This window comes from Episyrphus balteatus, chromosome 1 (genome assembly GCF_945859705.1).
Source record: "Episyrphus balteatus chromosome 1, idEpiBalt1.1, whole genome shotgun sequence".
Lineage (NCBI taxonomy): Eukaryota > Metazoa > Arthropoda > Insecta > Diptera > Syrphidae > Episyrphus > Episyrphus balteatus.
The window spans coordinates 54066528-54082122 of record NC_079134.1 but is presented as its reverse complement, the minus strand read 5'-3'; the positions used below and the strand labels follow the sequence as shown (position 1 = coordinate 54082122).

General features: G+C 35.2%; 1 protein-coding gene across 4 annotated transcripts; it reads left to right on the top strand.

The window, feature by feature from the left end:
* The first annotated feature begins 8898 nt into the window (after positions 1-8898).
* On the top strand, positions 8899-14111 carry LOC129920914 (PI-PLC X domain-containing protein 2). 4 transcript variants are annotated; one of them, XM_056002433.1, is made up of 5 exons: positions 8900-9125; positions 12688-12779; positions 12843-13005; positions 13073-13561; positions 13699-14111. In XM_056002433.1, the coding sequence occupies exons 2-5, from the start codon at positions 12704-12706 to the stop codon at positions 13898-13900; spliced, it is 930 nt and encodes a 309-aa protein (XP_055858408.1). In that variant the 5' UTR covers positions 8900-9125; positions 12688-12703; the 3' UTR covers positions 13901-14111. The 4 variants fall into 4 exon arrangements, with proteins under 4 accessions (XP_055858409.1, XP_055858408.1, XP_055858406.1 ...); XM_056002431.1 differs by having other exon boundaries at positions 12685-12779; XM_056002432.1 differs by having other exon boundaries at positions 12682-12779.
* The last annotated feature ends 1484 nt before the right edge of the window (positions 14112-15595 follow it).

Below are 15595 nucleotides of genomic sequence, written 5' to 3'. Positions count from 1 at the left end.
ACTTTTTGAAGAGTTTTAAATCTGTGCTACCAAACTAATTTTTTCATAAATTGTTTAGAATTTGTTTATAAACGTGAAAACTCACGTTTGGAAGGACAAAATGTATTAAAATAGTTTTGCTAGCATACATTTTTGTATCTCTTTGTAAAACAAACCTGAAAAATACAAAAAAATGACGAAAGCGAAAAATATGACAATTCTAAATTTTTGTTGTGTCTGCTGTTTTCGGAACATTCAATATACAGTGCTGCCAAGATTTCAGGTTAAGCCCCGAGGCGTTTTTTTTGTCCAGTTAAGACCGGTGGTAATAAAAAACACACCTAATGTATGCTAGCAAAACTATTTTAATACATTTTGTCCTTCCAAACGTCAGTTTTCACGTTTTTAAACAAATTCTAAACAATTTATAAAAAAGTTTGTTTGGTAGCACAGATTTAAAACTCTTCAAAAAGTTAAGCCCAGAGAAATCTCCGGGCTAAACAACTAAGCCCAAGGGGCTAAGGTGTTGTTGTATTTAACATGTAAATTGCTTAGCCCAGACTGCGTTTTTTTTGTCTAGTTAAGACCGGTGGTAATAAAAAACACACCTAATATTCATTACTTTCAGAAAAGGCTGAAAAAGAAAACTAGCCCCCTGAACACAATGGTGTAGCTGTGGCTGTAGCTTGTAGTGAAAGTTGAATAATTCTCAACTTTTTGATCAGCTGCTGCCAACTTTTGTTGTTGTTTCCCTCAATAAAATTTTGGCAGTACTACAAGCTACAGCCACAACTACACCATTGTATTGAGTCAGTCTATCGTCGTACTTCACGATAGATGAACATTTTTTTTATGCATTTTTGGCCTCCTTGCTTGGGCTTCATTTTTTACCTTTTACAACCAAAATAAAAATATATTGTAACGATGAATTACTGAACTACTTTTAAGATAAAAGTCTGAACACACTACCTACTACTGCAAAGGTAGAAATGTGAACGGACCTTTAGTAATTAAGAAAAATATCTCACTGAACACATCTAAAAATATCCCACTGAACATATCTCACTGAACACATCTCAAAATATCCCACACTGAACACATCTCAAAATATCCCACTAGACTGGAAGCCTTCCTGGAAAGGAAGTTTCGAGAGACAGGGACGAGAGCCTTCGAGGACGTTCTCGAGTCTCGAGATTCCGGTATAAAAGGCAGCGTAGACACCGACCGGAGACAGTTTAATCTTGAAAGTGAAAGAGTACAGTACAAAGTGAAATAAAGTGTTGCGAATTGTTAGTAGTAAATAAAGTGATTTAAAAGTGTGTTTGTTTGAGCGAATAATAAAAGTAAATTGAGTTGAAATAAAGTGTGTTCTTATTTGAACGGAAATATAAGTGGAAATTAAATAAGTTTTATTGTGAACCCGGAATAAAACATTACATTGGTGTCAGAAAAGTGGAATAAAACTTATTTATTTGTGCGAATCAGATAATTTCGCGAATAAAGTAAAAAGTGCGCGTGTGTTTTAAAAATAAACAAAGTTTAAAACATTTTGAAATAAGTAAAAGTGCTCGCGTTTTAAAAAGTTAAAATGGGTAAGACATTAAATCAGTTAAGTTTGACTGAGCTGAAGGCGGAATTAACTAAGCGAGGTCTTCCTACTGCTGGATCGAAAAATGACCTCATTATTCGTCTGCAGGATCACTTAACCCAGATAAACGAAAATTTGGACACATTTCAATTCGAAATTGAAATACCAGAAGAACAAGTAAGTACTGGTTCCGCTTCCGATATGTCGTCCGTGATGTCTGTTCTCCTTGCTAAGTTCGAGAAAAATCTTCTTGAACAAATTGAAGCACAACGTAATGAACAGAAGGATGAACAGAAAAATCTTCTTGAACAAATTGAGACACAACGCAAGGAACAGAGAGAACAATTAGAAAAACAACAGAGTAGTGTTCTCGAAAAAATTGAGGCACAACGTACCGAGCAAAAGAGTGAACAACAGAATCTTCTCGAAAAATTGGAAACCCAGAAGAACCTTCTAGATGAACAGAAAAACCTCATCGAAGGTAAGCTTGATGCTATCGAGAACAAATTCGTTGCTCTTGATGCTTCCATCAAAGGTGTTGAAAAACAATCTCAAGAAAAGTTCGAGAAAGTTGAAGAAAAACTCGAAAAAGTAGAAATAAAATTCGATGACAAATTGAAAGGAATGGAAGTGAAAATGCAAAGTTTTACCGAAGAACTTGACAAGGTTCGAAAAATTAAGGTGCGAGAAAGTTCTGGTGAGTATTTAAAGAAGAAGGAAATGCATCCACCAACCTTTGATGGACAAAGTTCTTGGTCGATCTACAAGAAACAGTTTGAGGCAGCTGCCACAACAAATGGCTGGGATGACGAAGACAAATGTATAGCGCTGACTCTTGCTCTTAGAGGTCCTGCTGCTGAGTTGTTACAAACGTTACCACCAGAAAAGAATGGTAACTTTAACGCTCTTGTCCAGGTCATTGAAAAACGCTTTGGAGATGGCCATATGCAGGAAGTCTTCCGCGTCCAACTCAATACAAGAGTCCAGAAAAGAGGAGAAACTCTGCAACAACTTCAAGCAGATATTGAAAGGTTGGCTCATCTGGCATATCCGACAGCAGGAGACGACATTATCAATCAGTTTGCGACAGAAGCCTTTGTACGTGCTGTATCTGATATAAATCTTCAGCGAGCAATTCGAACAGCTGGAAAACGTTCCCTTCCTGAAGCATTAGCGTTTGCACTGACTATGGAAGCAGCAGAACAGGCTTCTCAAGGCGTTCATCGAGTAAGAGAAGTTGCAGTGGAGGAATGCTCTTGTCAAAAACTCGCGTTCCAAAGAAACCAGCGAGACGGAGCTGCTCGATGCTGGAACTGTAACAAGACAGGACATCTCCAGCGGCAGTGCAGATTGCCACCAAGAAGAACTGCTTGCGAACACTGTGGAAACAGGAATATTGCCCAACAACAGGTAAGCGATACAACTAACACTCATGCTCATCTTGTTTCCCATTCGGGAAACGAGTAAGGACCAACTTCGAGGGGCAGAAGCTGGTTTCTGGTATCGATGGCCCCAGAACCACAATTCAAGTCTCACAGACTAAACGAGACAACAAAAGTCTGACAGTGGAGGCGACCATAAACAACAAACAACACGTGGCTACAATTGACACCGGTGCCACCGCCTCTATTGTACGAAGAGACTTGGTGAAGATGACATGGCTACATAACACCAACAGCTACCGTCTGAAGACAGCCACAGGAGAAGCAGCAAGGGTGTACGGTGAAGTTCGTCTTACGATCCGTATGGCAGAACTAGAGTTTTCACATGTGTTTTTGGTGGCAGATATATGTGACGAGTGCATCATTGGAATCGACTTCATGAAGGAGCATGGAATCATTTTGGATATAGGTAATCAAGTCCTGAAATACAGAAATGTAGAGATTCCAATGGTCTATGGCAACGAAAACTCGACAACAATTAGAACTGTCATCAAAGAAGACATGTGCCTGCCTCCTTCTTCAGAAGTTTTTGTGTGGACCAAGTTAAAGGGGAACTTTGGAAGCCATCGATACCTCATGGTTGAACCAGAAGTTGAGCAAAGTTCCCAAAACATCATCATCGGGAAGACTCTTGTGGCACCAAAGAACAACATGGTACCTGTACGGATACTTAACATCAAACCGTACCCAATCAAGCTTAAGAAAGGAGAAGTTGTTGGGCAATGTGAATCTGTGGCCGCAATAACTAAGATCAACGAGGTGGATACACAGATGACTATGAACTCGGAGAAACTAAAGAAACAAATTCTCAATTCAGACAACCTGAGTCAACATCAGCTTAATGTTGCGGGAAGGCTTCTTCATGAGTATGCTGATATCTTCTCTTCACCCAGCGGGCAATACGGCCGAACACAACTGGTGCAGCATCGAATCGATACAGGAGATGCTAGGCCGATTCGTCAACCAGCAAGACGTCTCCCCTTGGCCAAACAAGGTGAAGTTGAAGAAATGATAACAACAATGAAGAAAGACGGGCTAATCGAAAATTCCAAAAGCCCTTGGGCATCACCGGTAGTTCTCGTCAAAAAGAAGGATGGAAGCACTCGATTTTGTGTCGACTATCGCAGGCTGAATGATGTGACGAAGAAAGACAGCTACCCACTGCCAAGAATCAGTGATACTCTAGATGCAATGGAAGGAGCACAATGGTTTTCGACTTTGGATTTGAAGAGTGGCTACTGGCAGGTGGAAATCCATCCAGAAGATCGGGAGAAGACGGCTTTCTCCACAGGAAATGGTCTGTGGCAGTTTAATGTCATGCCGTTTGGGCTATGCAATGCCCCAGCTACTTTTGAGCGCTTAATGGAGTGCGTTTTAAATGGATTAACCTGGAAATCTTGCCTAGTCTATTTGGATGATGTCATCGTTTACGGGAAAACATTTGATGACCATTGTGAAAACCTAAAGGCTGTATTCCAGAGGCTACGAGAAGCACATCTTAAGTTGAATCCAAAGAAATGTGCACTTTTCAAGACCGAGGTTAAATATTTGGGGCATATCATCTCATCCCAAGGAGTGAAGACTGATCCTGAAAAGGTTGACACTGTGAAGAATTGGCCAACCCCTCAGGAAAAGCATCAACTTCGGAGTTTCCTCGGTCTGGCAACGTACTATCGACGATTTGTGAAGGATTTTGCGAGAATCGCCAAAAGCTTGCACCAACTTACGGAGAAGGGTAAACCCTTTAAATGGTCAGGTGAGTGTGAGAAAAGCTTTCAGGAACTGAAGCTGCGGTTATGTGAAGCTCCTGTGCTGGCCTATCCGACTCCAGGCAAACAATTCATCATTGACGCAGATGCAAGTAATGTTGGAGTTGGTGCTGTTTTATCGCAAGTTCATGACGGAGAAGAAAAGGTCGTTGCCTATTTCAGCAAGGTACTCTCGAAACAAGAAAGAAACTATTGCGTGACCAGAAGGGAACTTCTAGCTCTAGTATTGGCAACAAAGCACTTCCATAAGTACATCTATGGACAGAAGTTCCTTCTTCGCACAGATCATGGTGCACTAAATTGGCTTTTGAACTTCAAAAATCCAGAGGGTCAAGTAGCAAGATGGATCGAGATACTTCAGACGTATCAATGTCAGATTCAACATCGAAGAGGAAAACTGCATTCAAATGCAGACGCATTATCTCGACGCCCGTGCAAGCAAGACTGCAAACATTGCACACGACTAGAAGAAAAGGAAGTTGTCGCTGTTAGAAGAACGAGAGCTGATCCCATTTGCGGCTGGAGTAATGAAGAACTCAGAATGGCCCAACAGGAAGATTCGGACATCGAACCCATCCTTGCATGGAAGGAACATCAAGAGAAACCAGAATGGGCCGACATCTCCGACCGAAGCCCCACTCTAAAAGCATATTGGGCACAATGGGACTCACTTCATGTGCAAGAAGGGCTACTCAGGCGTAAGTGGGAATCCGCAGATGGTAAATCCTATGTAATGCAGCTAGTCGTACCTCAGTCAAAGGTAAATGATGTTCTCCGAGAGATGCACGGTGGAACTTCTGGAGGCCATTTAGGCATCAACAAGACGCTGGAAAAGCTACGACAGCAATTCTACTGGTTACGTATGAGAGAAGACGTTGAAAAGTGGTGCCGAAAATGTGATACTTGTGCCGCTAGCAAAGGACCAGCTAGAAAAATCCAAAGCAAGATGCAGCAGTACAATGTGGGTGCACCTTTTGAGAGAATTGCAATAGACGTAGCAGGTCCTTTTCCCGAAACCAACAACGGAAATCGATACATCCTTGTAGTGATGGACTACTTCAGCAAATGGCCTGAGGCATTTGCCATTCCAAACCAGGAAACCAAAACAGTTGTGGATAAGATTGTCTTTCATTGGGTGAGCAGGTTCGGAGTACCCATGGAACTTCATTCCGACCAAGGAAGGAACTTCGAATCTAAGATTTTTCAAGAGGTTTGCTCACTCCTTGGCATCAAGAAGACGCGAACAACACCGCTTCATCCACAATCTGATGGGATGGTTGAGCGATTTAACAGGACACTTAAGGAACACCTGTCAAAAGTAGTCAATGATAATCAACGAGACTGGGACCGACATATTCCATTATTCTTGATGGCTTATAGAAGTGCAACACATAGTTCTACTGGACATACACCATCGGAAGTCCTATTTGGCTCAACAATACGTCTGCCAAGTGAGATAAAATTTGGAAGTGTTCCAAACGAGCCACATGAAATGGATGAGTACGTAGATAAACTGAAAGGAACACTGGCTGACATTCACCAACGGACAAGGACAAATATAAAAGCGTCTAGTGACAGGATGAAAACAAGATATGACGCACGAGCGACAGCAACAGGGTTTCAAGAAGGAGAACTTGTGTGGTTTTACAATCCCCACCGACAAAAGGGACTATCACCGAAGCTACAACAAAACTGGGAAGGCCCTTACACAGTAATAACCAGAATTAACGACGTGGTTTACCGTATACAAAGAGGGGTAAGAGGCAAACTAAAGGTAGTTCATTGTGACCGTTTACATCGTTATAATGGTGATAGAAGCAATGGAGTTGTTCGGGACGAACAATCCTAAGAGGGGGGCAATGTAACGATGAATTACTGAACTACTTTTAAGATAAAAGTCTGAACACACTACCTACTACTGCAAAGGTAGAAATGTGAACGGACCTTTAGTAATTAAGAAAAATATCTCACTGAACACATCTAAAAATATCCCACTGAACATATCTCACTGAACACATCTCAAAATATCCCACACTGAACACATCTCAAAATATCCCACTAGACTGGAAGCCTTCCTGGAAAGGAAGTTTCGAGAGACAGGGACGAGAGCCTTCGAGGACGTTCTCGAGTCTCGAGATTCCGGTATAAAAGGCAGCGTAGACACCGACCGGAGACAGTTTAATCTTGAAAGTGAAAGAGTACAGTACAAAGTGAAATAAAGTGTTGCGAATTGTTAGTAGTAAATAAAGTGATTTAAAAGTGTGTTTGTTTGAGCGAATAATAAAAGTAAATTGAGTTGAAATAAAGTGTGTTCTTATTTGAACGGAAATATAAGTGGAAATTAAATAAGTTTTATTGTGAACCCGGAATAAAACATTACAATATGAAGGTATGTAGGTATTTTGTAGTTATACTTTTGTTCATTATTACATTACGTGCAAAAAATGTCACTTCAATTATGTCTTTTTGACAACAAATGTAATAGATTTGGTAATAGAAGCACAATTAGTTAAACGCGTATTTATTTTGATTATTAGTATAAGCCCAGTACGCAGATCGCGCTAAACTAAATTTTATCTCGACAATTTTTATCTCTACACGCGTTAGCTAAAAGCCAAGATAAATTTAAATTTAAAAATAACGGAATCACAGTTTCATTTACTTATACCAGCTTACATTCAATATTACATTACATATTTTTTTTACCTGCAGAATACCTTTTTTACGTTCTCATTTTGTTTTATTTCTCTTCTTTTATATATTCCAAGGTTTTTTTTGCCTCTTATTCCTTGCAGCAACAACAACAACCACAAAAATGTCAAAATTTATCTGTGAAAAAATGCGCTGAGCATTATTTCGCGAGCTAAATTGAGTGGAGACTTTTTGCAAAAGTAGTAGATGAGAATTCGAATTTAGCGCGTGAACTGCGTACTACCTAAAAATCCTTGCTAAAATTTATCTTTGGAGGAAATTTGTATGAAAGATAAATTTTAGCGCGATCTGCGTACTAGGCTATACACCCAATTTAACGCGACGGTAAAATTAAACCCGACGATACTTAAACGTGTGTTTAGCGATTCATTATTGGTAAGGCCCTTTGCCTTTTTTATTCTCTTTATAATGGTTGTCGCTACTCATGTCCCGTAATTTAGTTTCTTTTGATGTAAAATAATTAGTGAAAATTAATTAACCCGAACAAAACAAAGAATTAAATTATAAAAAATGGAAAAAAGAAGAAGCAACGGTGGAGGAAAAAAAACATCATTCATGCTTCAATAGGTGTGTTTTTTATTACAACCGGTCTTAACTGGACAAAAAAAACGCAGTCTGGGCTAAGCAATTTACATGTTAAATACAACAACACCTTAGCCCCTTGGGCTTAGTTGTTTAGCCCGGAGATTTCTCTGGGCTTAACTTTTTGAAGAGTTTTAAATCTGTGCTACCAAACTAATTTTTTCATAAATTGTTTAGAATTTGTTTAAAAACGTGAAAACTCACGTTTGGAAGGACAAAATGTATTAAAATAGTTTTGCTAGCCTACATTTTTGTATCTCTTTGTAAAACATACATGAAAAATACAAGAAAATGACGAAAGCGAAAAATATGACAACTCTAAATTTTTGTTGTGTCTGCTATTTTCGGAACATTCAATATACAGTGCTGCCAAGATTTCAGGTTAAGCCCCGAGGCGTTTTTTTTGTCCAGTTAAGACCGGTGGTAATAAAAAACACACTATAGATAAGAAGAGGGGCGTTCACGATCTATTGTAAAAAAATTAAATTTTACATTTTTACTAGGCCTGTTGCACCAGATCGTGAATACCCTTATTATAAATTTTATACAAATGAAAAACGAACTAAAAACTTGATCAATTAAAATATAAAAATCAAAGTATTTAAATGTAAAGTGTAAATGTTAATTACAACAGTGTGTTGATTGTAGTACTAGATCTACTTATGAATGAAAAACCACCTCCAATGGAACAGGGCTAGAGTGTACAAAATATTCGATTTAGATTTTTTTTTTACTTTCGGAACTAAGTACAAAGTAGGTCTGGGGGCAGCACTGAGTGTGATAGTTAAACATAACAAAAAGAACGCACTTCTGACTTCTGACGTTTGGTGCAACTTCCTGATATCTATCAGATCACTCACATCTTTTATTATTTTTGTTTTTGTTTTGTATTTATGTTTTTATTAAAAAAATTTATTCGATTTTCAACCTGCAACTGCATTCATAATCATACTAAATAATAGAGTTAGAGCTGCATAAGTACAAAATAGTGACGTTATTATCTAAACAATTGTAATTCCAAATCACAACTTAACTTCAAAATAAATACTATAGGTGGGTTAATTTCAATGATTAAAGTATGGCATCATCATGAGCGCATTGTTAATTATTATTTTTAATATTTAGGGCGTTGAAGTTTTCCAATGTTAAATTTATTTTTTTAATATACAAATTATACTATCTAAGATAGGGATTAAGAAAAAGTCTTATACGAAATATAGATTTATAGCTGGACGGATAGGTAGATTGTTGGACAGACGCAAGCTGATGTTATCTTTTAAGGAATTCATCAACGACTTTTAACTTAAAGGGGCGTGCTTCAGGAAATAAGTTTTAAAACTTTTGATTGCTTCGACTGAGAAAATATTTTCCATTAGACCAATATGGCCTTGTATAGACTTGAAACGTTCAAAGGTTTTGTTGAATTTAAACAGAATGCATATTAGCTCCACCATAGGTGTTACAGGACGCTGTCTAATAGGTAGACAGGCAAAAAAAATGGGCGTGTTCTCTAACGATTTTTGCAGAAGTTGCATGGATGAAGAAGAAGAGGAAACTGTTCAACACATTCTGTGCACCTGCCCTGCTCTCTCTATTAGAAGGAAACTCCATATAGGAGAACGCTTCTACGAGGACACTAGCGATCTATAGAAAACGGACGTTAAAAGTCTATCACTATTCATAAGAAGCTCCGAGTGGTTCGCCTAGAGCGTGTAGGTTCGGTCGAGACAAGAAAAAAATCGTATGGGAGGGGGGTCTATTCCCCTTCGTTTAGAGGGGAGGGGCAGTTTAAAAAAAAATTACTTACACTTACAATAACGTGCTTTGCCTTTTTGTAAAGCCAAAAACCTTGTCTTTTACAAACATTTTAAATATAGACATTTTCTGAAAAATTAATTTTCAAAATCATAATTTGAAAAAAAATTTCAAACTATTTTTTTTTTTTCAAAATTTTATGTAGGTAATTAAGTAGAACATAATTAAGTTTTTAAAACTCGATGCTCTTATTTGTTTTTGAATAAAAACAGAAAACTGCATCCAAAAATATCTTGTCATTTTCGAGAAACGAACAAAAAACCAAAAGTATTTTTTTCTAAGAAATGTCTTTATTTTTTGTTTTTACGTGGCTGGATCATGGGGGTTGGGTGCTCGTCGCTCATGAATTCTTGCAGTAAGGGCCTTAAGTTAATAAAATCGCAATTTTTTAAGAAAATTGAACAATAAATAATAATGTACATTTTTTTCAAAATCCAAAATCGGATGTGGTTTTCGATATATCCAAATGTAAGGGTTTTCCCATAATTGATATAGTTTAAAATTAAGATTAATTTTGGGATAGCTTGGTATTATTTATTTATTATTATTACAGTATAAATAAATTTATATAAAAATGATGAGATGCACAATGCACTTTACCACGCCAGGATAATGCGGGAAGACCTGTGGTTTTCGTAACAACTAAAAGCTTTCTTTCATTTCCAATTTGAAATTTTCTTTAAATCAGTGGCCGCCATGCGTATTATACTATCTAATGAATAAATAAATTTGTGGTACGACGACTCCGTGAAGGAGTAAGGCTTAGTGAATAACAACTCTCAACCATTTAGTATATACGTGCGTGTAATTAGTTTGTAAGAATGGAGGATTACCACTAAATTGGTTCTGTCATCATGAAATTACAAACTTTGAGTGCATTTTCAAGATAAACTTCGACTGAATAAAATCCCTTTTCTTTACGAGATTCAAATGATCACTGCCTGAGAAACGGCGTTTACGTTCCCTAGAGTGAACGATGTCGTTCATGGATTGATTTGGCATTCGTTATGGCTTCGTTCTTAAAACGAAGCCATAACGAATACAACGAAGCCATCGAATACAACAGGCACCTGCCTGTTGGTATTCGAAGACCATGGATTACATCCATATCTTGGTAGAAGTTTTTTTTTATTTTATTAAAATGTTTTAATTTAATCATATTATAAAAAAATATGAGATACATTGGATCTAGATGTTTGAGCAGAAATGTAGCTATTGTAAATATGCTGGCACAAAATAGGAAACTAGTATTTTTGATAGCATGCTCTTAACTTTTTATATGCTGGATTTTAATTGTCTTAATATTGATAAGCGCACTTCTTGATAACTAACCACACAATCTTAAAAATTAATAAAAAAAGATAAAAATCGACACAGCACAGAAAGTTTGTTAACTGCGATCTATCCGTAGAAGAAAAACCATTAACTGTTGTAAATAAAAAAAAAAGACTTGAAAGTTTAAAAATCAGATCAGATCAGATCAGATAGGGTTAAGAATTTGTTGTTTATTATATTCACCCTTATCACAGATCCCGTCGTAGTAGGTTCGTAGATCGTAGTATGAATTACGAAAACAAGTACCATGATACTTACACATACAAAATTAAAACCGAACTTTAGAACTTGATACACTCATACACCTCAGTACTTTTTGTGCCAGCATATTTTAACAACTGAAAAAAGCATTGCGAACATCGCCAAACGATATACTTTCGACGATGGTGTTAATTTCCGTCATTGCAATAATGACTATCGTCACATACAATACCGTTTTTTTTTGTTCTAAGTTACTTGATTATCATCATGAAAACGATTGTTAATTTCTTAACAAAATGAACCCTTTTTGTGAATTTCAACTTTTTAGAAACTTTATATAAATAAGCACAACTAAAATTTTCTAGAATAAAAAAAATCTATTAACGATGAAAGGTCAATAAAAAAAACATTAAATCTCTAGTCTCTAGGTACCTTCATTCCGAAATAAAATATATTTGCTACTTGAATAATTCCAACCATACCTTTTTTCAATTATTATTTTTCTCTTCATCAAGCATACCAAAGTGAAATTGCATTCATGATGACAGACGAGACGCTAGTGATAGAATTACGGAAAGAAATTACATTACGATATAAGCCGTGTCTTATTTCCTCCGTGATCCAGATCAGTTTATTGTATTTTTTGTTTGTGCTACAATAACAAAGTGAAATACTGATTTTTGATCACGATGAAACAGCTATTGTCAACGATTATCTTCTTGGTGGTAATCTTTTTGGAAATGATGGAATTAGTATCCAGCACTTTACAAATATTTAAATTTTTAGAACCAATTTTTCATAAGCCAGATAAATCTCTGTTAAGGCTTATTCCTACGAATAAACATTTTTTTTATATTGACATTATTTTTCTGATAGTCTAACTGACAATTTAAGAATTAGGGCTTATTAAACTACTTGTGCAAGAAAAACAAATTTACTTAATGCATCAAAACTCCAAGTTTGAAAATTATTTTTAAATGCTTGAAGAACTATAGATTCAAAATAATGATGGAAAAAATAACTAAGTTGAGTTGTCTCTAAAATACTCGACGTTAAGTAATTAGCTTTAAAATAACAAAGAAGGGAACAAATTGGTCATAATAACATTTAGGACGTCAGAAAGGTATTTAAATGAATTACACCAATATTAGTTAGTAAGGCGGTTTATTTGAAATTGAAATAAAGGCACGTAAAAAATTAAAACAAACATTTAAAAGCCGATAAAATATTTGTAATTTAATTTTACTGATGGTGTTAGTAGCAGATTTAAAATCAAAACCATGTCAAACGAAAATTGGATGGGTCAGCTATCAGAAAGTGCTCGTAACCTATCAATTATTAATATTGCTATACCAGGTAATGATTCAACAGCTTATAAATTTAGTTTAAAAAAAATATTTTTTTTTTTTAATATATAAGGATCGCATAACTCCATGACTTATGGCATTAACTCCAAATCTAAACCAGCACCCGATGCAGATGCATCTACTCGACGCTTGAATTATATATTTCCATGCTTTGTTCGTCGTTGGGCAATCACGCAATCGGCTGATGTGGTGCAACAATTAAAGCTAGGAATCCGGTAAAATAAAAACAAACAACACTTTTACTCATGCACCTAATTATTTTTTATTTATTTATTTATGAAGATTCTTCGATTTACGTATTTGTCAAAATGAAGAAAATTTTTACTATTGCCATGGATTATATTCAATGGCAATAATGGAACCACTTTTAGAAATCATCAGCTTTTTAGAATCTCGTCCAAAAGAATTCGTTATTTTGGATTTTCAACATTTTTACGCAATGCAACCTGAACATCATGTCCGATTACACAACTACCTGAAGCAGATTTTTGGACAAAAGCTTTACACAAGAAGCGATGGACCACTGTCTAAGTGCACACTTAATTACTGCCATCCAAGAGGCAAGCAAGTATTAATAATTTACCGACGCTGCAGCGTAAGTTTACCACAAGATTTTTGGCCAAATTTAAGTTGGCCAACTCCATGGCCAAATGTTTGTAGTGCTAAAAAACTGGAGGAGTATCTTAATACAGCATTGTTATCGCGTCAGCCAATGAATGGATATGTTTCGCAGTGTATTTTTACACCAACTGCTAGATACATTACATTAAGGTATTTTTATATAATTAAAAATAGTGAACAAGCTAATGAAATAAAAACATAAGCTTGTTCATAATATTTTTGAAATAAGCTTTTGATATATTGTGTCTTACAAAATGAAACACCATGATTTTTGTTTTGTTTAAAAGGTTCCTTTCATCACTACGAAACAGTGCAAAAAAAGTCGATAAAAAGCTTTCCCCATGGATTAAATCACAACAACCTGGACCTTTTGACTATAAAGATAAACCAACTGTTAATGTGTTTTTGGGGGATTTCGTCAACTTAAAAGATGGCCAGTTTTGTCAGTGGGTTATTGATTTGAATTCTTGTTTAGAATGTGATACATAATTGCACAAAAATGATTTTTAAGAAAATGTTATTAAGTCAAGTTCAAAAAACAAACTAATAAGCTTTAAAGTTGAATGCTTTTAATATTATATAATTTATCTATGTAGCTTTTTATATATATTTTTTTACTCGGAAACGCTTTTGCATAATGTATTTATATAAACTTTGTTGTTTGGTGAAATATATCCATTTTTTTGTTTTGTAACATTTACATTTATTTGATTGTATACAACAAGTGGTTTAGAAAGAGTGGTAAAAATGCGTATCGTAAACCGTCCTTTTAGAAAATTGAGAAATCAGAGAATGTTCTTAATTTGAAAACTGTTTCTATTCCCATTTTGCCGTTAAAACGTTGCACATAGGAGTATTCTGATCGAAAAGCTGGACAAAAGTCGATTTTCTAGAAATCAAAATTTTGAATTAAAGTTTTTATAAAGCGGATGCTAAATATACATGGGATCATATGATGCACTTCTTTTTTTTTTGTGTTAAAGAGTTTGGTGTGTCAAAACAAGTTCAAAGTCAGCCGTTTATTTTATGGAATTTTTTCGTAATTTTTGGTGATTTTATGAGTATTGTTAGGAAATTGATTGTGAGCAAGTGTGCTTTTAAACATTAAAATTTCATATGAAAAATACAATTGCAGGTATTGAATAATAATTAAAGATTAGTTATAGAAATATTCAATTTTTTTTGTTTGAGTAAATGACAGTGGGAAAAGAGTCTGCCACATATAGATATTTTTATTGTTTTTTTTTAAAGTCTAAGTGTTTTGTTATAGTATACCCTCCTATTCTGCTTCAATACATAGATTTATGATAACTTTGACTATTCTTTAAATTTAATATCAAAAAATTGGGTGCGATTTTTTGCGATTAACAAAATAATTTGCGAGTGAAATTTTCACTTTTAGTTTTTTTTATTGAATTTAATGCATTTGGATTCACTAAGCCTAAAAATCACAATGGTTCCATTCTAGAAGCTCTAATATTTTAGATATTTTATTTTTTCACATTTTGAGTGTATGAAATTTCATACTATTTTTTTTAGTTTTTCTTATCAACGTGGGAACGTGGACTTCCCACACAAAATTTTTGGGTTATAGCAATTTTCTCGAAAACAGCTCTTACGATTTTGATTAAATTTGACACACCTAAAGCTGTACGTAATTTTAACATAACTGCGTTTTTGTTTTTTTTTTTTTTTCAAAAATTCGTATAATGGGAATATAGTTTAAGCCAAATTTATTCAAAATTTACAGTCAGGTTTTCTTGTAAAATGTAAACAAATTTAAAAAATAAATTTTTAATTCAATTTTTGGACTACGATTTTTTTAATGTTTTTTTTTTCTCAAAACAGCCAAAATTTTTAAGTACCAATAGTTATTTAATGGGGTTTTCGTAAATTTATGTTTTGATCTATAAATGGATTATTTTCGTTACGAAACGAATACGTTTTCAGATTGATTTTTATTTGCTATAGTATTGGTGTGTATTTGTGTCTGTGAACCAGGCAAAGATTGCAGTTGTCAAATATTGATTCGATCGTTGTTTTTTTTTTAATTTTTTTGAATTAATTCACTTAAAATTACTTCCATTTGAATTCAAAACTATTTTAAATCTTTCTTGAAGCCGAAACAAATTATTATCATACAAAAACTTTTCAAACATATGTATTCCAATAATACTGCATAGT

Excerpts from the sequence above, each read along its gene's own strand:
- LOC129920914 (XM_056002433.1), top strand. The coding sequence starts at position 12,704 with ATGTCAAACGAAAATTGGATGGGTCAGCTATCAGAAAGTGCTCGTAAC. Across the intron at positions 13,006-13,072 it reads CAATTAAAGCTAGGAATCCG|ATTCTTCGATTTACGTATTT; the intron begins GTAAAATAAAAA and ends TTATTTATGAAG. Across the intron at positions 13,562-13,698 it reads GCTAGATACATTACATTAAG|GTTCCTTTCATCACTACGAA; the intron begins GTATTTTTATAT and ends TTTGTTTAAAAG.